Source organism: Rhinolophus sinicus, linkage group LG03 (assembly GCF_036562045.2).
Source record: "Rhinolophus sinicus isolate RSC01 linkage group LG03, ASM3656204v1, whole genome shotgun sequence".
NCBI lineage: Eukaryota > Metazoa > Chordata > Mammalia > Chiroptera > Rhinolophidae > Rhinolophus > Rhinolophus sinicus.
The window spans coordinates 38,380,937-38,401,678 of record NC_133753.1 but is presented as its reverse complement, the minus strand read 5'-3'; the positions used below and the strand labels follow the sequence as shown (position 1 = coordinate 38,401,678).

At 35.2% G+C, this 20,742-nt stretch overlaps 1 protein-coding gene across 2 annotated transcripts; it reads left to right on the top strand.

Annotated features, from left to right (window-relative positions):
* Positions 1-53: 53 nt before the first annotated feature.
* SOCS4 (suppressor of cytokine signaling 4) lies at positions 54-15,756 on the top strand. Of its 2 annotated transcripts, XM_074327453.1 has the most exons (3): positions 54-192; positions 10,527-10,589; positions 14,241-15,756. In XM_074327453.1, exon 3 carries the CDS (start codon positions 14,332-14,334, stop codon positions 15,652-15,654), a length of 1,323 nt encoding a protein of 440 aa, XP_074183554.1. In that variant the 5' UTR covers positions 54-192; positions 10,527-10,589; positions 14,241-14,331; the 3' UTR covers positions 15,655-15,756. The 2 variants fall into 2 exon arrangements, with proteins under 2 accessions (XP_074183554.1, XP_019581309.1); XM_019725750.2 differs by lacking the exon at positions 10,527-10,589 and having other exon boundaries at positions 55-192.
* Positions 15,757-20,742: the final 4,986 nt, after the last annotated feature.

The following is a 20,742-nucleotide window of genomic DNA, read 5'->3' as shown; positions in this document are numbered from 1 at the left end:
TGACCGCGACGTCTGAGACGAAAACCCGGCGTCGAGGGGTGGGAGCTTGCAGAAAGGCATCCGCCTTGTAGGACCTACATGAGGTGCAGGAGTGGCTGGGCCTCCTTATTCACCTCAGCGAGCACCCAGACTGATGGCGATGGTGATGGCGGCAGTTACTCGGACAGCCCCAGTTAAACTGCGCTTAGAGAGGTGAGTGGGGGAAGGGTGGTTGCTGCCTGGCCTTGCCGATCGGGGTCCGCTGCTACCTTCCAGGCTCTCCGCACAAGCAACCCTATAGAGGTCCATGAACGGGTCCAGCCCCTCCTTGGGGCCGGGCTGGAGAGTGAGATCTTTGGGCATCTTCTCTAGAGAGGAGGAAGACGAGACCCTTCTCAAGCCTTTAATCTTGGCATCCTATGCACCCTCACCTCATTTCTATCGAGATAAAAAGCAGGGAAGACTTAATCTCGTTTTGCGGTCCTTGGAGGTATGGCGTGTACATTAATGCTTAATCTTTGGGACTCTACTTATATCCCTTAAGAAGAAAGTAACTTGAGTTTTCCTGTTCAGACCCCACCTCAAGTTCACTGAAGTGCGTATTTTGATCAAAGAGAGGGGCTAGAACTAAACCATATATTGTTGACTACTTCGTTCGGTCCCTGCAATCTGTGGTAAGGTCTTGGCCATTAAGTGTATGCTGTGCTTGTGTCTTCATGTTCTCCATGTTGGTAGACCGGTCTCTGATGAAAACCTTCACAATGATTTGTGTGTGTGTGTGGGAGGGGTGTGGGAGTGGGAGTGGTATCCACCACCTAGTCTCAGTCATACCTAGTTACTGACATTAGTGAGACGTTTTTCTGTTGTAGAGATTTCCCCACTGTTTTTCAATCTCTTGCCATTGTGAAAGGTTGCATAGTTAGAACAACCGCGGTATTGTTCTTACCGTGCTGGCATTGTATAAAGGGTTGTTTTGAGTACTGGGGCTCCAAATAGGCCTGTTAAACACTGAAGTTTGGTATATGAATAAAGAAGAGTGAATGGCTGAAAAAGAACTCGGGATTTGTGGGAAAATAACCAAGCTATTGCTAATTTTTTACTAGAGCAAAACATACCTGAGACAGTTCTTTCTGAGGGACTTGATGGTATATGGAGGTTATTCTTTTTTTAAATAGACTTATACTTTTTTATCCAAGTAAATATCATTGGATAGACTGTAGGGTTCAAGCTGAACTCTAATAATATTCATCTCTATATTGACTAAATCATGAGATTTCAGTGTTGTACTATTCAGAGCTCAGCATAAGAAGAATCTGCAAATTAGAACAAGAGTTTTAGCTATAAAATGCCCTAACTATATCTATAATACCATGTGACTTTAAAATTATGAATGGTGTTCACACTTCTGTCATTTCACTCTGCCTTAGAAATCAAACCATGTGATTCATAGGTTAAAGAAAATTTTCCTTTACAAATTTCACATGTATGGAAAGAGCTTGGGCCTTAGAGTTGAGCAGCCCTAGTTTTTAATTTTGACTGACAGTTACTCGTGTGACCTTGAATATGCTTCTTTACTTTTTTACAGATATCTATAAAATGTAGATGATACCTACCTCCATCAAGTTGCCGAAGTATATAGGAGATACTTATGGATGTATAAAACTAATTATTATTAATGTCTCATGTTATTAACAGAGTACTTTGGGAGAGCATTTAGTGGTTTCATTTAAAATGGTTTAAGTCATCATCCAGTAAAAATTTTCAAATATTAAAAAATGTAGTCTTGCTTTTGCTAGTATGTTTTCTCAATTCCGTTTCTGTTTCAGTCAAAAGCCTGCAAAGTTTAATGTCATTGGTGAGTTAATTCATGGTCTTGTTGAGGAAAACACATTCAAATAATATGTACAAGATAATATTGCAGTAATGAAAAGTATGTAACTTAAATGTTAGCAAATTTGTCTGGTTATTTAAGATCACATAGCTTTAAAAAAAATAACCAATGTCTGTCACTGATATGGCTGTCAAAATTTTCCAAATGGGTTTATTTATTATTAACAGTGCATGTCTCATAGGAGTGGGTAGCTGAATGAACTCACTGAAAATGATGCCAAGGTCACAGATGCAGTGAAGTTTAGTTAGCTTTGCTCCATTGTGACCACTCATAGTACCCTTAGGCTCACAGATATTGTTGGTCTCAAGAACAATAGGATGAGAGAACATGAATATATTACCATTTTACTGGTGGTGGTATTATCTATATAAGCAATATTATATAATTTTAGTTTATCCAAGAGGCATATCAGTATTGCCTTATGGAAGGAATTTTTAAAATACCTTTTCAATAAGATAGTGTACTTAATACAAAAATCATTAATCCTGTGAAAGATAAGGTGGGAAAAGCGTGTAACAATAACAGAGGAGAACAGAGTATTGGAAAAATAATATTGAAAGCAGTTTAGAAATCTGAAGATTTTTTTATCTCTGAAAGTGTCCTGAAACTTAGCAGCCTTTTAAATTCATTTGTGAGGTAAATAATACTTGTACATGTGTAAACCCCCTAAGATATAAAAAGGAATATAGTAAAAGCCCTACTGCCAGTTACCTAGATCCCCTGCCTAAAAACAGCCAGTATTTGAGTCTTGTGTTGTTACATTAACGCTGGATCCTTACCACAGAAGACAGATGTAATCGCTGTTTTATGAATGAAAAAGCTGAGATTCAGAAAGGTTGTGATTTGTCCAAAGTCACACTCCTACCAAATGTCAGAGCTGCAAATAGAAACCAGGTCTTTTCCATTCTAATCCAACGTAGTCTTTTCACACTGCCTCTCCAAATCATAACTATTGCCATAAAACTTAGAATTTGGTAAAGCATAACAGGACATAAAAGTAATTTTATTTAAGTCTAGAGTCACCTTATACTATTAGGTTGGTGCAAAAGTAATTGCGGTTTTGCAATTTTTAACCTTTTAAACCGCAATTACTTTTACACCAACCTAATAGTTTATAGGTAAAACTTGTTTCCAAACTTAAATGTTAAGCATATGTGGTTATTATAAAGTAATGAAAAGAATATAATCACTTAAAAAATGTTTTGTCTACTGTTTCTGTTGAAATCTACTTCCTTACTAAGTAAGCTTGGAAAACTACAAATTTTTTATAATTAAAGTTTGGTTATATACACCCATAATATTTTTAAAGAATTTGAAACTTTTTTTTAAATAAATTTTATTGGAAAATATTACGGGGCCAGTGTGTTTCTCCGGGGCCCATCAGCTCCAAGTCGTTGTCCTTCAATCTAGTTGTGGAGGGCGCAGCTCAGCTCCAAGTCCAGTTGGCGTCAGGGGGCACAGCCCACCATCCCATATGGGAATTGAACCGGCAACCCTGTAGTTCATAGCTTGCACTCTAACCAACTGAGCCATCCGGCCGCCCACGAATTTAAAACTGTTTCAAAAGAGCACATTTATTATCAAGAGTAATATGAAGGGCCGGCCCAGTGGCTCAGGCGGTTAGAGCTCCGTGCTCCTAACTCCGAAGGCTGCCGGTTCGATTCCCACATGGGCCAGTGGGCTCTCAACCACAAGGTTGCCAGTTCACTTCCTTGACTCCCGCAAGGGATGGTGGGCAGCGCCCCCTGCAACTGAAATTGAACAGGGCACCTTGAGCTGAGCTGCCACTGAGCTCCCGGATGGCTCAGTTGGTTGGAGCATGTCCTCTCAACCACAAGGTTGCTGGTTCGACTCCCGCAAGGGATGGTGGGCTGTGCCCCCTGCAACTAGCAACGGCAACTGGACCTGGAGCTGAGCTGCACCCTCCACAACTAAGACTGAAAGAACAACAACTTGGAGCTGAACGGCACCCTCCACAACTAAGATTGAAAGGACAACAACTTGACTTGGAGAAAAAGTCCTGAAAGTGCACACTGTTCCCTAATAAAGTCCTGTTCCCCTTAAAAAAAAAAAAAAAGTAATATGAAGTGCTTTGTGATATTTCAGAAATGCTGAAGCCTCTTTACCCTCAGTTTTTTGAAGTATGTTTTTGTGCAGATTTTCTAGCCTTGTATGTATCCTTTGTTTCATCTCTTTCCTTTTTAATCTTAATTTTGCCACTTTCCCACCTCTCATTTTTAGAAATTAGCTTCCACATGAAAAGTTATGAGTAGGCAGCTAGCTAATATGTATTTTCATTAAGCTCACTGTATACTGTTTCCATACGTTTTAATCCTGTCCATAGTACCATGAGGCAGTTGGCGTTACCCAGATTTCACAATGGGAATACTGAAGCTAAATGAGATTTTTTTAACTCAAGTGACTAGTAAGTGTCAGTGTCTTCATTTTAGCCCATGTTTGATGATTTAGCAGCTCATGCTCTTTCATCTGTACCATGTTTCATTTTTAAATATGGTATAGTGAAAAACTGTAGATTGTCATTATTTATGGATTTCTAAAACTTTAAGGGCTGGCCCGGTGGCTCAGGAGGTTGGAGCTCCATGCTCCTAACACCGAAGGCTGCCGGTTCAATTCCCACATGGGCCAGTGGGCTCAACCACAAGGTTGCCAGGTTCAATTTCCCGCAAGGGATGGTGGGCAGAGCCCCCTGCAACTAATGATTGAACATGGCACGTTGAGCAGAGCTGCCACTGAGCTCCCGGATGGCTCAGTTGGTTGGAGCACATCCTCTCAACCACAAGGTTGCCAGTTTGACTCCCGCAAGGGATGGCGGGCTGCGCCCCCTACAACTAGCAATGGCAACTGGACCTGGAGCAGAGCTGCGCCCTCCAAAACTAAGACTGAGAGGACAACTTGAAGCTTAACGGCACCCTCCACAACTAAGATTGAAAGGACAACAACTTGGAAAACATCCTGGAAAAATACACACTGTTCCCCAATAAAATCTTTTAAAATAAATAAAAAATAAATAATAAAATAAAATAAAACTTAAAAATTTTCTCATTAGACTAAATTGCTCTTACCAGGGGGGAAAAAGACTGCAAAAAGACAGACCAAAATGTCTAAATTGATTGCCTAATTTAATTATAGTTGACCCTTGAACAACTGGGGTTTAGGGGCCACAATCTCCCCCTCCCCTGCACAGATGAAAATCCGCATCTAACTTTGACTCCCTAAAATCTTAACTACTAATAGCCTAATGTTGACAGTAAAGCCTACTGATAACGTAATCTATTAATACATGTTTTATATGTTATATATATACTATATACCATAAAGTAACCTAGAAAACAATGTTATTAAGAAAATCAGGAGGAAGAGAAAATATATTTACAGTAGTGTCATATTTATTGGAAAATATCCACATATAAATGGATCCGTGCAGTTCAAACATGTGTTGCTGAAGCATCAACTATAATTTTTCTCTCTTCTTTAAACTTCTTGAATGTTCCATATATTTTATAATGAACAATATTGTTTTTATAATTAAAAATTACAGATTACAAGGAAAAATACATCTGTACAATCCAGTTTATTCCCTGAAGTGTTAACAATAGTATATCTTAAATATTCTGGTTTCTAAGGTTCTGTTAAGGTCCTTCCACTTTTAGAAGTCCATATACTGCCTGCTCTTAGTATTCTGCTCTCTTCACTCTAGATTAAGGTCCTTCAGTTACAGGTTACTGGACATTTCTCTTTAGCATACTCAGGAAATGTACACTCATTTTAATGTTAGCCCAAGTTAAATGTTTCCCCAAAATTTGTTCCACAAAAAGGATTTGTGGTAAGTTAAATATAGGGAACTATGGCTTAAGCAGATTTGTTAACTGAAGTACCTCTTGGAACATTTTGCTCAAGTATGCATTGTAATCTTTCAGAGGGAAGCATTTCCCAAACTTGTTTGACAAGGAAACTCCTATTTCTCTAGAACATGTATTAACATCTTTTAGAACTAGTGTCCACAAGACTACAGATTGGCGAACACTGGCATAAGCAAGCTATTATTAGGAAAGTAAGTGGAGAGAAGAAGGAAGGGTGCAGTAGTGCTAATGATTCTTTTTTTTTTTTTTTACATACAGTTAATACCCATGAGCCCTGGTTTGGTAGCATGAAAAAAAGAGACCTTGAGCAACATGGGTTTGAACTGCACAGTTCCACTTATACGTGGATTTTTTCCAATAAATATGCTGGAAAATTTTTTTGACATTTGTGACAATTTGAAGAAACTCACAGGTGAACTGCATAGCCTAAAAATGTTGAAAACTTAAGAAAAAAGGGATATCATGAATGTATATTAATCTATTTGGACAATTTACTACCATAAAAGATATATAAATCTATTATAAAAGTTAAAATTTATCATAACTTACAAACACAGACCATACATGGCACCATACGCAGTGGAGAGAAATGTACAAACCTAAAGATGCAGTATTAAGTTATAACTGCATAAAATTAACTTTAGTATATAGTATACTACTATAATAATTTTGTAGCCACTTCCTGTTGCTATTGAGGTATACTTGTGTTAAAACACCATGTGACACTAATTGCCATGTGAGTAATTCGTCTCTCCAGAAAATTGTGTATCACAGTGAAAAGTGACTTTGTGGTTCTTGCATATATTTCATCACATTTAGTGCAAAACCATAAACCTTAACTTAATGAAGTGCCTCTCGTGATCCTGGAAGTGCTCCCCAGAAGCAGAGAAAAGTCATGACATTACAAGAAAAAGTTAAATTGCTTGATAGGTACTGTAGATTGAGGTCTGCAGCTGTGGTTGCCCGTCATTTCAAGATAAATGAATCCAGTGTAAGGACCATTGTAAAAAAAGAAGGAAATTCATTAAGCTGTCATTGCTGTTACACCAGTGGGCGCAAAAACCTTGCACTTTCTGCGAGATACCTTATTATCTCATTTTGAAAATGCAGCTTCTGTGTGGGTGCAGGATTGCTATATGTAGGATTGCTAAGCAGGATTGCTTAGGCAGGTATGCCTAAAAAAGGCATACCTATAGATGCTAATATGATTCAAGAAAAAGCAAAGTCATTATATGGCAATTTAAAGCAAAAGGAAGGTGATGGACCTAAAGCTAGAGAATTTTATGCCAGCAAAGAATGGTTTGATAAGTTTAGGAAGAGGTTTGGCTTTAAAAATGTCAAGATAACAGGAAAAAGAGGCAGCTTCTGCCGACCAAGAGGCAGCAGACAAGTTCCCAAGACACCATTAAGAACGTCATTGAGGAAAAAGGATATCTGCCTGAACTGATTTTTAATGCAGAGCTAATAGACACCACACCAGAGGAATTAACAGAAGATGATTTGATGGAGATGAGTGCTTCCAAACCAGTGCCAGAAGATGAGGAAGAAGACGTAGAAGAAACAGAGCCAGAAAACAAACTGACATTAGACAGAAGGGTTCCGATTGTTCAAGGTGGCCTCTGACTTCTTTTACAACGTGGACCATTCTATGGTACGGGCACTGAAACTAAAGCAAACAGTGGAAGAAGGATTGGCACCTTACAGAAACATTTTAGAGAAATGAAAAGGCAAAAATATCAGACAGAAATTACAATGTTATTTTCGTAAAGTTACACCAGATGTGCCTGCGTTTCACCTCCCCTTCCACCTTCTCCACCTCTCCGGTCTCTGCCACCCCTGGAACAGCAAGACTGACCCCTCCTCTTCCTCTGCCTACTCAACATGAAAATGACAAAGATGAAGACCTTTATGGTGATCCACTGCCACTTAATGAACAGTAAATAATCATCATGGTGTACAGTTAATAAAGTTATCTGTGTGTGTGTGTGTGTGTGTGTGTGTGTGTGTGTCTTGCTGTGAGAATCTAATAACTACAGCAAGAACTGTATGAGATGTTTTTTGTGTCATTTTTATCATCATCGCCTAATTATTCATCATGTAGAACATCATGTACAAAACTTGTATTGTGAAGTGGATAGCTTATCCTTACATAGGCATAGGTAAGTGATATTTAATATAAAATTAATAACATGTTAGTTTGTTCACTGTTTTATAACTTTGCTTTCAAAGAATTACCTTACCATGCAGTATGCCTCTGTCATAATTGGAGAAAATGTTTATCAGCCTATTATCACAGCTAGGTGGTTTTTTAAAAAATAATGTTTCCAATACTGCATTATGAATCTAACCGTAATACTGCACGCCATAAAAATTTTATAACAATTTATTCATCAGTGAATAGGCTAGGCTATTCTGACGCAATCGTATCAGTTACACGAAGCCACCACAAAGCAATTATATTGCTGCTTCTGTGTTATCAATGCATGAATCATTATACCTGTAAATAAGTATGAATTTCTTTTACACATTACCTTTTCATTTTTGATGTCCAGTGTTAGTAATATACATATATTATGTAATATAATATAGCATCTACAGTGTTTTATTATATATAATATGGGATATAGGTACTAACAGACAATTCATCTTGTAAACAGATGATGTAAACTTAACAGTATCAGTAAGTACAGCACAGTACTATAAATGTATTTTCCTTATGATCTTCTTAACATTTCTCTAGCTTACTTTGTTGTAAGAATACAGTATATAACATACAAAATATGTATTAATTGTATGTTATCTATAAGGCTGCTAGTCAACAGTAGGCTATTAGTTAAGTTTCAGGGAGTTAACAGTTATACACAAAATTTTCAACTGCAAGGGGGGGTTGATGCCCCTAACCCCCACATTGTTCAAAGGTCAACTGTATTTTAAAATATATACTGGAAAATGAACCTGTATTGCTTTTATGATGTGAAAAAGAAATTTTTTCAGTTCTGAGATTTTTCTCATACAAACCAACCCATTTTTCATATTTTTTTTCTTTAACAATCCAAGGAATTCATCTGTTATCTACTATCTAGAATATTCTGTTTGTGGAGCCTAAATGTTTCCACAGAATCCAACTCAAATATCAGGCTATGATCAAATAACAACTATGACCCACAGAATCCAACTCAAATATCACAGGCTACGATCAGAGTGCTTTTCAGCGAGTTTGGGGACACATGACAGGTAAACTTTGGAATCATGGATTTGGTAAGGAAATACCAGGGCTGCCTCACTACCAGAATAATTATTTATTCATGAATTCTTTATGTAGTATAGTAAAGTAGTCTTTATAGGATCAAATTTATTTTAATTTAGTATTTACATGAATTTTTGTCCTAGATGTACATTACCACAGTAGATATAGTAGTTCAATGAATAACTAATAAATACAATAAGTTTCTATAGAGATCTTGATTTAAAATCACCTTCCAGGCCTTATTCAATAGAACTAATTAATGTTATTCTTTTGTTAGTGTACAGTGGCCATGTTGGGTATTCATTCTATTACCACTGTCATTACAATTGGTTGTATAACCAGGGACCAAATGACTATGGACTCTAAGAACTTGGTTTTTGAAAAAGGCTTTTATATAAACTTGCTTTTTGGACATATGCCTCTGGCTCACTAAGAAATAATATTTTTTTAAAGATGTCACTGTACAGAGCAAAGTAACTTAACTGTCTTCGTAAAATATTATTGAACCAAGAGCCAAAGCAACCTTCTCCCAAGTGATTCTTCCACCCTCTTAAAAAAAAAAGCTTCTTTGCAGCTACCAAGAAAGATCTTTGATGTGTCAGCAGATCCTTGCAATGTTTCATCTCTGATTTCCATACTACATTAAAATTGGTAGTAAAGCCATTTTATCATTTTGCATTTCCTCTTCTACCTCATTTATACAAAGTATGTATAAAATTCCAAGAATACTTGAAACTAATAATGTTGTATGTCAGTTAATGCTCAATTCAAGAAGAAAAAAGAATTAATGATTGGCTATTTGGAAGGATTCATTTACATTCAAAACTCTACATTTTTTTTACATTCAGATTTTACATCTATAAGCAAGACAACAGTGCACTTTTTTAAAAATTCATCTTTAGTCTTTAAACATAACAATAAAAAATAGTTTGTTCTCACTAAAAATAATGTTATTTTTATTTAAAGCAATGTGATTGAATTTTTAAAAAAGAATTTTGGTTTAATGAAACTTCTGGAAGAGATTAGAAAATTATTCTGTGTATTTAAATGTAAAGATGTGAGATTTATACACATGATGTTTATCCTCTTTTATAACAAAATTATGTAATAGTAAAGGAAATTCTGAATATCTTCTAAAAGGGTCTCTCCATAGCATAAGGTTTTTTTAAGCAGTTACTTTTTCAGTAATTGTTAAGATGTTAACCTATACCATGAAGTGACCAATTTTGTTTTGTTTTGCATTTATTTCTTAATGTATCTGCTAAGTAGCTTCTGAGAGCCACTTGTTATCCCAGTAAAGTTAATCAAATTTAGAACACTTGTCATTTTGTAAAAGAAAAATATATAGCTCGTCTTAAAAGTTCCAACAACTTACTTAAATGTTTTACCAGGTGTTTTACCATTCTGTTTTCTTTCTTATATAATGTTTGAATTTTTCTGTCATCAATAATTACCCAATTCTTTTTCCATTGCCTTCTTATCTTCTCAATTGAATTTTCTAAAAGTCAGTTCTATTTTTTTCTTTAAGATCTACCTTGGAACCTTGTGTCCTGTGTGGTTACAGGGACAAGTTGATCTCTGGCAGCTCCAGGTACCCTGTTGTCCAGAAACTTCTCTTCTTTATCAGCCCAGGAATTCACATTTCCTTTCTTCTATGTTAAATGTCTTGTTTCCTGTGTTTGTGTGCATCTTTGTTTTGGATTTACACTCTAAATTTAGAAGAGCCATCATCAATATGAGGTAAAATTGTTGATCCTTTGCCCATACGAAAATTTATTTATTCTTACATTTGATTGATAGTTTGGCTGGTTATCTCTTCAAGGTTAGAAACTAGCCTTTATCTTCCAATGTTACTGTTAAGAAACCAAGTGCCATTTTATTTACAGTCCTTTGATTGTGACTTTTTTCCTTCACGAAGATTTTGAATTTTATTTTATATTTTTGGCTTGGTTACTTTATTTACTTATTTTTATTTTATTATGGTAAAAACATGAGATTTACCCTCTTAACAAATTTTTAAGCATGCAATATAATATATAGCATATAAGATAGGAAAGCTTTAGTATCTCCTCCTCATCTCTGGAGTCTAAAATTTGAGATTAATGTAACTTGATGTGTATTTTTACCCCCACATTGTGGTGGGCGCTCACGGGGGCTCTTTCGATACAGAGGCTTATGTCCTTCCATTCTGGGAAATATTCTAATATAGTTTTTTTGATTATTTCTCCCCCCCATTTTGTTATTTTCTGTGAAATGTCTGTATTGATTCTCTAATTTTCTTACCTTTTCTGTCTAGTTAACCATTTTTTCCTAGTTCCTGTTATTTCCTCATTTCATCTCTAACTTTCCTATTGAATATTTTATTTCTGCAATTGTGTTTTTAATTTCCATAACTTTCTTATTCTGTGGTTGTCCACACCACCTCTTACTCATTCAGGTGTAATATCTTCTCTTAACGTGGAAGAAATCAATTTTATTTTCTGTTCTTTTCATGGTTACTATTTTCTCTAAGTTCCATATGTTTTAGTCTGTCCTTTACGTTAGAAGCTTTCTTCAAAACTCTGATAACCTGTGAGTATTAATTCATATTGTAGAGTGAATAAAGCACAGCAGCGCTGCCTGAGAGCTGTATGTGAGTAGGCGGGGCATGTAGACTGGTGAGCTTCACTGCCTGGTTGACTGGCCTCCCAGCTTTTTATTGGAGGATTCCCAGAGAGCAGCATCTATAGGTCTTTTCTCTTTGGCCATTATATTTCTCCAGCAAAGTACCTTCCAGTCTCCTATTAGGAGGTATAAGTCTGGGAACTGGATGGAAGAAGGGAGCAGGGAACTTTCATTCTGATTTTAGTCCCAAGCTTCCCTTCTAACCTTGCTATGTCTAGTATCCAAAGTCCTGAGCCTCTCTGGTTCAGTTTCTCCAAACAAATGTCTCATCTGTGAGAGTAAGAACCGGAGGGATCTAACTGCTCTTATGCAGAGATTTTCAACCCACCTTCCCATTTTCCGCCCTGTCCTCCACCTACACTTTCTGTAGCATCTGGTGCCTCTGGGTTTGGGATTTGCCTGCTCTTGTTCATCCATGTCGCCTTTGTGCCTGTGTCACCCACCTCTCCACTTCTGGGCCAGTTACTGCTCCTCCATTCATTTTCTGTCCTGATGTTTTATAACTCAGGTTATAGAAACCTGTCAGTTTCATTAAAGATAAAGTTTGTGGGGTTTTTTCCACTTTTTCTTGTTTTGGACTGAGAGGATGGAGCAAAAAGATTTTCACTTAACCATTTTCAAAGATAATTATTTCTTCCATAATCAGAAAAAAACAGAAAGCTGTTTTCATTTTGAGGGGAAATCAAGTTACACTACTCATTAAGAAATTCAATAATGGGAAGCAGCAGTTATAACTAAAGGAAGCATTAGAATCACTAAAAGATTTTATAGGAGACTTGGTTGTGTCAGAAGGCAGAGAGAAACTGAGAGGGAAAAATTGAAGTAGGCCCTGGTCAAGATGGGAAATGTTATCAAGAATAGAGGTAGAGAGCCTAGCTGAAATACAGAAATAAAGGAATAAATGACACTATACTAAAGTAGCAAGGAGGCCAGAGGAGGGATCTCACATCCAGTGGAGTAAAATTGGTCATATAGCTAAAAATAAAAATAAAAAAGATACTTTTTTAAAATACTATTTTGATACTTCTTTAGTAAGTAAAAGCAACGGGCATTTCAAATCTTAGATGATAATGTTTTTCACATTGAGCTGAATTCAAAATATTGAAATTATGCAGTATTAATAAACAATATCTGCTTAGGACTCCTTTATTATATTTTTATCCTGAAAAATATATTAAAGTATAAGCTCTTAGGCAATAACAAGTAAGTGTCTCTTCTAATCAATGACTTCATTTTCTTCTGCCTCCTTTGTTGCTTCTGCTTCTTTATTTTTGTTCAGTGGAATTTAGTCAATGAACAACCAAAACATACTGTTGAGTATAATTTTGATGTACTTTAGTACATCATTATTTATAATGATGTTTCTTTCAAAATTAGATTTAAAAATATTTTTTCCTATGGCTTTTAAATAATTATGTACCAGTGAGTTCACTAAATCAAAATAATAACTGTAATCACTAGATGCTTTTCAATGTTAAGAAATGGAATACTTTATATAGCAAGTCTGTATCTTTGGTTCACACTTTTAAGCATATGTGACAATCATATTTGCCACTGCAGATGCTTGTTCCCAACATTACTGTTTTTAAAATAGATTCAAGTGGCTCTAAACATTTACTTGACTATTGGGATTGTTAATGTTCCTCAACCATAATCAGAAACTTGTAATCAGCATGTTTAGTGCAATTGATGTTCTTAGTCTCAAAATTCAACTTTAATTTCAAAATATTTGAAATTATAGGCCCCTTCCCCCAATTTTAGACTTAAATCTTATTCCACCTAAGAATAATTAACTAAATTCCATCTACAACCAGTCATTACTATTAGTCCTTATAAAACTCAGTATCTTACATTATAAATTTTAGTATGTCTGGCCAATTTCATAGGGAAGGCATTGCCCTGTAGAAATTTGCTTGCTTGCTTTTCAAAATTATCAATACAAGAAAGTGTGTGTAATACCAAATTTTTATCCAATTCTATATTTTCTATAAACTGCCTAGACTGATAGTGAAGTTGACCAGTTATTGAAATGAGTTGACAAAACTGTGTTGGAAATGCTTGCATGGCGTTTGTACTGTTCAGTGGTGATTATTTATTTAATACATTCTTAACAGCTTTTATAACTTAAAACTTAATATTTTCAATCACTAGGAGTAAAAACAAGGAGAGGGAAGTGGAGGACCTCTACAGGGCGATGCTCCTCAAACACCGGCTGATAGATTTCTCACTGTCTCTTACAACAAATTTACTGGGCTGCTGTGAAATTTTAAAAAATAAGGGAGAAGAGATTGCCACAAGATGTACCTCAAGACTAGGAATTAATTATTCACATTTTGAGCATATATTTTGACTGAGGGGGCTTGGCTTTTACCAATCTACACTGAAAATTAGCTGTGGGAAAGGAACTCTGATTCTTGACTCCATGGCACTGTGAAATTATTGGTTTATGGTTTATTTAAGTACTCTATCTTTTTCATGTACTAATTACGCTTTTTAAAATCTTGTATCTAATTGAGGCTTAATATGTAAACTATACAATGTGAATGACAAATGATTAATGATTTTTCTCCCCCTTTAGGTACATCCAGGAAGTACCCAGAAGAAACTTCCTGCCAGAAAAACTGAAAAAATAGTATTTATAACACTGGAATTTATGGCTTATTGTTAAAATGGCAGAAAATAATGAAAACAATAGTAAAAATTTAGATGTAAGGCCCAAAACTAGTCGGAGTAGAAGTGCTGACAGAAAGGACGGTTATGTGTGGAGTGGAAAGAAGTTATCTTGGTCAAAAAAGAGTGAAAGTTGTTCAGATGCTGAAACAGTGAATGCTGTAGAGAAAACTGAAGATCCTTTAAGGAGCCAAGAAAGAAAACACAGCTGTTCATCCATCGAATTGGATTTAGATCATTCCTGTGGGCATAGATTTTTAGGTCGGTCTCTTAAACAGAAACTGCAAGATGCTGTGGGGCAGTGTTTTCCAATAAAGAATTGTACTAGTCGGAACTCTTCAGGGCTTCCATCTAAAAGAAAAATTCATATCAGCGAACTCATGTTAGATAAGTGTCCTTTCCCACCTCGATCCGATTTAGCCTTTAGGTGGCATTTTATTAAACGACACACTGCTCCTATAAATCCCAAATCAGATGAATTGGTAAGCACAGACTTGTCTCAGAGTGAATTGAGGGATGGTCAGCTAAGACAAAGAAGAAACGTGGAAGAAGAGATGAACTGTTTCTCACATCCCACTGTTCAGCCCTGTGTCATAACCACCAACAATGCTTCGTGTAGAGGTGGTCCTATGACTGGGTCTGTGATGAACCTGGTTTCAAATAACAGTATAGAAGATAGTGACATGGATTCAGATGATGAAATTATAACACTTTGCACAAGTTCCAGGAAAAGAAACAAACCCAAATGGGAAATGGATGAAGAAATTCTGCAGTTGGAGACGCCTCCTAAGTACCACACCCAGATTGATTATGTCCACTGTCTTGTACCAGACCTCCTTCAGATCAATAACAATCCATGTTACTGGGGAGTTATGGATAAATATGCAGCTGAAGCTCTACTAGAAGGAAAACCAGAGGGTACCTTTCTACTTCGAGACTCAGCACAGGAAGACTATTTATTCTCTGTTAGTTTTAGACGCTATAGTCGTTCTCTTCATGCTAGAATTGAACAGTGGAATCACAACTTTAGCTTTGACGCACATGATCCTTGTGTCTTCCATTCTCCTGACATTACTGGGCTCCTAGAACATTATAAGGACCCAAGTGCCTGTATGTTCTTCGAACCACTTTTATCCACTCCTTTAATTCGGACTTTCCCCTTTTCCCTGCAGCATATATGCAGAACAGTTATTTGTAACTGTACAACTTATGATGGCATTGATGCCCTTCCAATTCCTTCTTCCATGAAATTATATCTGAAGGAATATCACTATAAATCTAAAGTTAGAGTACTCAGGATTGATGCACCAGAACAATGCTAGGTAAAGAGTAGGAACATGGGAATTTAATATTTTTTTTCCTTATGCCATTTTGAATTTTTCTACCAGGGCAGTTAAAAGTCCAAAATAAACCTCTGCCCTAAATTTTGCTTCCAGATCAGTTTATTTTTCTTATGGTACGCTAATCGTTTAAGGATACACACTAGGGACTAATTGTTTAAAGTTACACACTAAGGATATTTGTGACCAGATGTTTGGTGTTTGTTTTTACCATGTAGGGTGTATACTTAATGTTTTTTCCTTAATTGTAATTTGCATATGATCCAGGGATATTTGAAATTTGGTAGGCATTTCACACACAAAGAATCTGTATTTCATACTTTCCTTTCGAAATAATCCTATGTCCCTTCCTACATGAAAGCCTTTGTTAGCCTATGCCATTGGCATTCCTATACATAAAATAGTTTTTCCATCCCCCTTTTCAGAGCTTTAAAATTCTTCAGTGTAAAGCTAAGTGTGTTGTAATTCACAATCCATACTAATGTAATTGACTTTTGTAATTTACTAATAGGGATGTTAAAGATAACAAAATGGCTTAAAATCAAACTTGATGTGTTTTCATTTTAAATATTAACTATAAAGCAGTATTGCTAACTTTGACCTTGTCAGTAAGAATCAAATGAGAACATTTTGGAGGTGAATTTCCTCTACAAGTGGCGTGGTCATTTGTTATTCCTTAAATAGATCTTTCTCACATCCTGGAGGAGTTACCGTCTTCAGAACATAAATATTGTTCCTTTCTCACTGGAAGCTTTAAAAATAATGAGAATACTGTTAGTAACTAGTAGTTACTAAAGTGCTAAAGTAACTATCGGGCTACTTTTCTGTGTTTATTTATGAACTGTTGCTTCTACTTAGCCCGTTTATAGAAACTCTGAGCCTATTATTTGGAGAGATGCCACAATTTATAAACATAAACAGACACAAATTTCCATTGGTAACCAAAGACTACCTAAGTCGTTTTTCATTATTTTAAATTGAGCGTGAATAAAGATTCAAACAGTAAACTTAGTATTCAGAGCTTAGTATTCAGAAAGCTTAATATTGTTTTTGACCTTCGAGGTTCAAATAATTATTCCTTACCTTCAGAATTAACATGTCTTTACTGTAGTTTCAGAAAAAGGAAAACATTTTGAGAGCTACATGGTTTATGCCATACTGAACAGTACTGGGCACCAGGTCTAATGTTTTAAATTTATTATCCTGAGAACAGAAAAGCATTTTTAGAAACATTATTATCCCAGCATAATAGGTTAAATAGAGTGATATCCTATCCATCCCCTCTTTTTAAAAGAATCCATGAATAATATATTTCCTAGATAGTTGTTTCTTCTGGTGAGCTGTTTACCCCTTTGTAAATTGGCATTTTTAACATCTTAGTAATTGATTTCTTGATACTAGTTTAGCTCTAATAGGATGCGCCTTCTACCTGGGTTGAAAGAAATTTGACTCAAATTTCCCAGTTAGAACAAATATTTCTTAAGTATCATTGCTTTTATGTTGAAGAAGCATTTCCCTTTCACGCAGTTCTGCTGCTAACATAAAGATGGCATTTTTAAATAATGTTAAAATAAATTTTTAGCAGTTATCTCAAAATTAAACCAAGGAAATCTGTTACCATTATCTTCTAGCATTTTTTTTCTCGGTGATCTCAAGATTGTCTTGGTTCCGATGAAGGATAGCTACTAAAATAGCACTTCTCTTAGCAATGATGAGGCTCAGGATATCATAACACCAATGTCAGGATAATATCTCTTCTGAAGATGATATTTCTCTTTTACAAAAGAAAAATCTCACTACCTCATCTTTGTTGTGGCACTTTTGTAGATCACTGAGAAGCTTATCTTATTTACCAATATAACACTTCCTAAATATTCATCTTTGGTGAAAGAAAATTAATAGTATGGTAAGACTACCCATGATTATAATTTTTTATCAGAATTTGATAATGAGACTTTCTGTTTCTGTGAAACAATTATTATTTTAAATATTTTTCTTTTAAAAATAACTTTTTATCAGTACAGAAAACTTAAGGGATGACAAGCTAACAAATATTCTATTAAAAGGTAATTTTATAAAGAAAAATGAAGCATAATTATGTTATCTTTTATAATGGTAAAAATTAGTGTTTGTATAAAAATCAAGATCTACGTAGCTTTTCATATAGTCACTCTGGTTGTGATATATTTTCCCTGGCTTATTTTTTCAACTTCAAGATAGTGACAGCTGTTAACATTTTCAAAATACTGCCATACATATAGCCTTGAAGTAGATGATCTAGGAAATGAGAGCAGGGAAGAGACTCATTTACTCTGAAATGGTTCGTATTTTTCCTTTGATATTTGCTACAGTGAAAAGTAATCTGAAAAGTAGAAATACAAAGATTTGAGAAGGGTGTTGTTTACCGTGAAGGAAAAAAGAAAAGAGTAATGATAAATTTTTTAAAGCATTAAGAGATTGTAATTTAGAAAAGTTAACCCTTTTTTTCTCAGTTACTTTGTGAGGACATATTTGGAAGAGCATCTGATATTCAGAAACTTTTAAAAATGTAATTAGAATATATAAATCAAATTAGTAAGTTTTGAGAGGGACAATGTGGGAAGATATATCTAAATATAAATTCTGTAACTCTAAGTTAGACGTTGCATTTGAAAAGTGTAAAGTCTAGAGTTAAGAAAGCACTCAGCTTGGTGGATGTGTATAGAGCTCATTGGTAAGAGGAGGAGACTAAAAGAAACAAGATAAAATATTAAAATTAAGAATTTAGGCATTACCTCAGGGGAGAGCCTTGACAGTGAAAGGGAACTACTTAATCACTAATAGCTACTCTGGACCAAACACTTAACTGTGCTTTGGGAATCGTCCTGAACTAATCAGGAAATAAACTTGACTTTTCTGTTTCTCTCTGAAGCTTTTCAGGACGTTAACCGCACTCTCCCTCCCCCCATTTTAAGCTACAGCATCTACGTTCATACTATAATTCCTGAAATATGCTGATGGAGTTTTTTAGGTTCCTTGAGCATTTTTTGTGCAAATAATCATGTGATCTTTCTATCACCATGCCATTCACTTAAATAATGCATAGAGGGAATGGTTTAATTTAAAGGAAGACCTAATAGGAAGAAGATTAAAGGAAGCTTTTAGCCTGTGGCTAGATTTATCGATTTGGTGATCAGACCTGTGTTCTTTCCTGAATTTCAGCTAATGGCAAACTGTGGTTAAAGAATGACTTTCAGTTAAAGTTTTGATTTACTATTATAAATAATATAAAGAATGTCTTAGTAATTAGAAATCTTTTTAAAAGTAGAACAAATGTGGCAAACAGGACTCATCATTATACAAATTCCATTTTTATAAGAAAAACCATTATCATTTATTCATAAGCCAAAGCCATTAAGAAGATAAATCAAGTTACCAGCTTCCTGTCTCTGAAGTTTGGATCATTTTATAGATCAACATAATTGAGAACATCCTTCCTATGAAACAAAAACCTTGAGACCTAACTCAAATATACTCTTAGTTTTCATTTAAAGTAGTATTTGCCACTTTTAAATTATCAGAGTGAAATTGGTTATGTATTGTTTTGGTAGAGCAAATTTCACAGCCAAGTAGACTTAGAATAATTATAAGACATTCCTGGAGACGACACAAGGAAAACAATGTTTAAATTTAAAATACCCTATATGTTAGGTAGTTTAATACCCAAATGAATAAAAGATTTTAAGTCAAGCAAATTACTGTTTCCACTTTGGAAAAAATTCTTTACAATTTTGGTTTTAATGTAATGAGTTTTACATTCATTTTTATTTCTAAAAAATGAAGAGGAAGCACAAAGTGTTTTACTTTTTAATGGTCTACTAGAAATAAGCAACACTACAAGAGTCTGTCTACTATTCTAATGCATTAAGATATTAGACACTAAATGGAGGTAACTTTGAAATGGATTGGCTTCTAAGTTGAAATATAGATTAATGGATATAAGCCAATGGAAAGAGATTTAGGGCATATGAATCTTATTTCAAATAAAGCCAATCTGTTTTTCCTTAACTTTTTAATTAATTTTGAATAGGATACTCAATCCTAAGTTTTTCTTTGCCTTCATTCCCTAGCATATAAAATGTAGATAATACTTGTCACTTGACTTCCGGAGGTTAATTCTTCAGTTAAGAGATGACCCTTGGAGCATACTTGAAAATAATTTCTGTACAGCTGTTAAGTACTAATGTGATAATAGGTTTTCAGAGTATCCCCTTAGTGGACCCTGCAGATTCACGTTCACTTATTTTAGTCTGTAATAGGCTTTCTTGGCTGGATATGACAATAAAGATAACAGTACAATTTGAATTTATGCTTTAGACCCAGCAACCGTATTTCCCTGAAAATAAGACCTAGCCGGACCATCCACTCTGATGCATCTTTTGGAGCAAAAATTAATATAAGACACAGTATTATATAGACCGGGTCTTATATTAATTTTTGCTCCAAAAGATGCATCAGCACCTATGGTCCGGCTAGGTCTTATTTTCGGGGAAACATGGAATTAGATGAAAGAGTTGCAATTTCCTTCAGCTCTTAATAAGGTTTATATAAAATTGATGTTTGCCTACGTTATTTTAAAAATTGATTACATTTGCAGGAAGTGAAGATACAGGCGTACCTCGTTTTATTGTGCTTCACTTTATTGTACTTCGCAGATAGTGGGTTTTTTAGAAATTGAAAGTTTGTGGCAACTCTGTGTTGAGCAAGTCTTTTGGCACCTTTTTTCCAACAGCCATTTGTTTATTTCGTGTCTGTCACATCTTGATGATTCTCAATATTTTAAACTTTTTCACTATATTTGTTATAGTGATCTCTGATCAGTGATCTTTGTCAAGACTCAGATGATGGTTAACATTTTTTAGCAATAAAGTATTTTTTAATTAAGGTATATACTTTTTTTAGACCTGGTGCACACTTAATAGACTACAGTATAGTGTGAACACAACTTTTATATGACTGGGAACCCAAAAAAATATATGTGACTTGCTTTATCGCAATATTTGCTTTGTTGCAGTGGTCTGGAACCAAACC

Coding starts and splice junctions, on each gene's coding strand:
- SOCS4 (XM_074327453.1), top strand. CDS start 14,332: ATGGCAGAAAATAATGAAAACAATAGTAAAAATTTAGATGTAAGGCCC.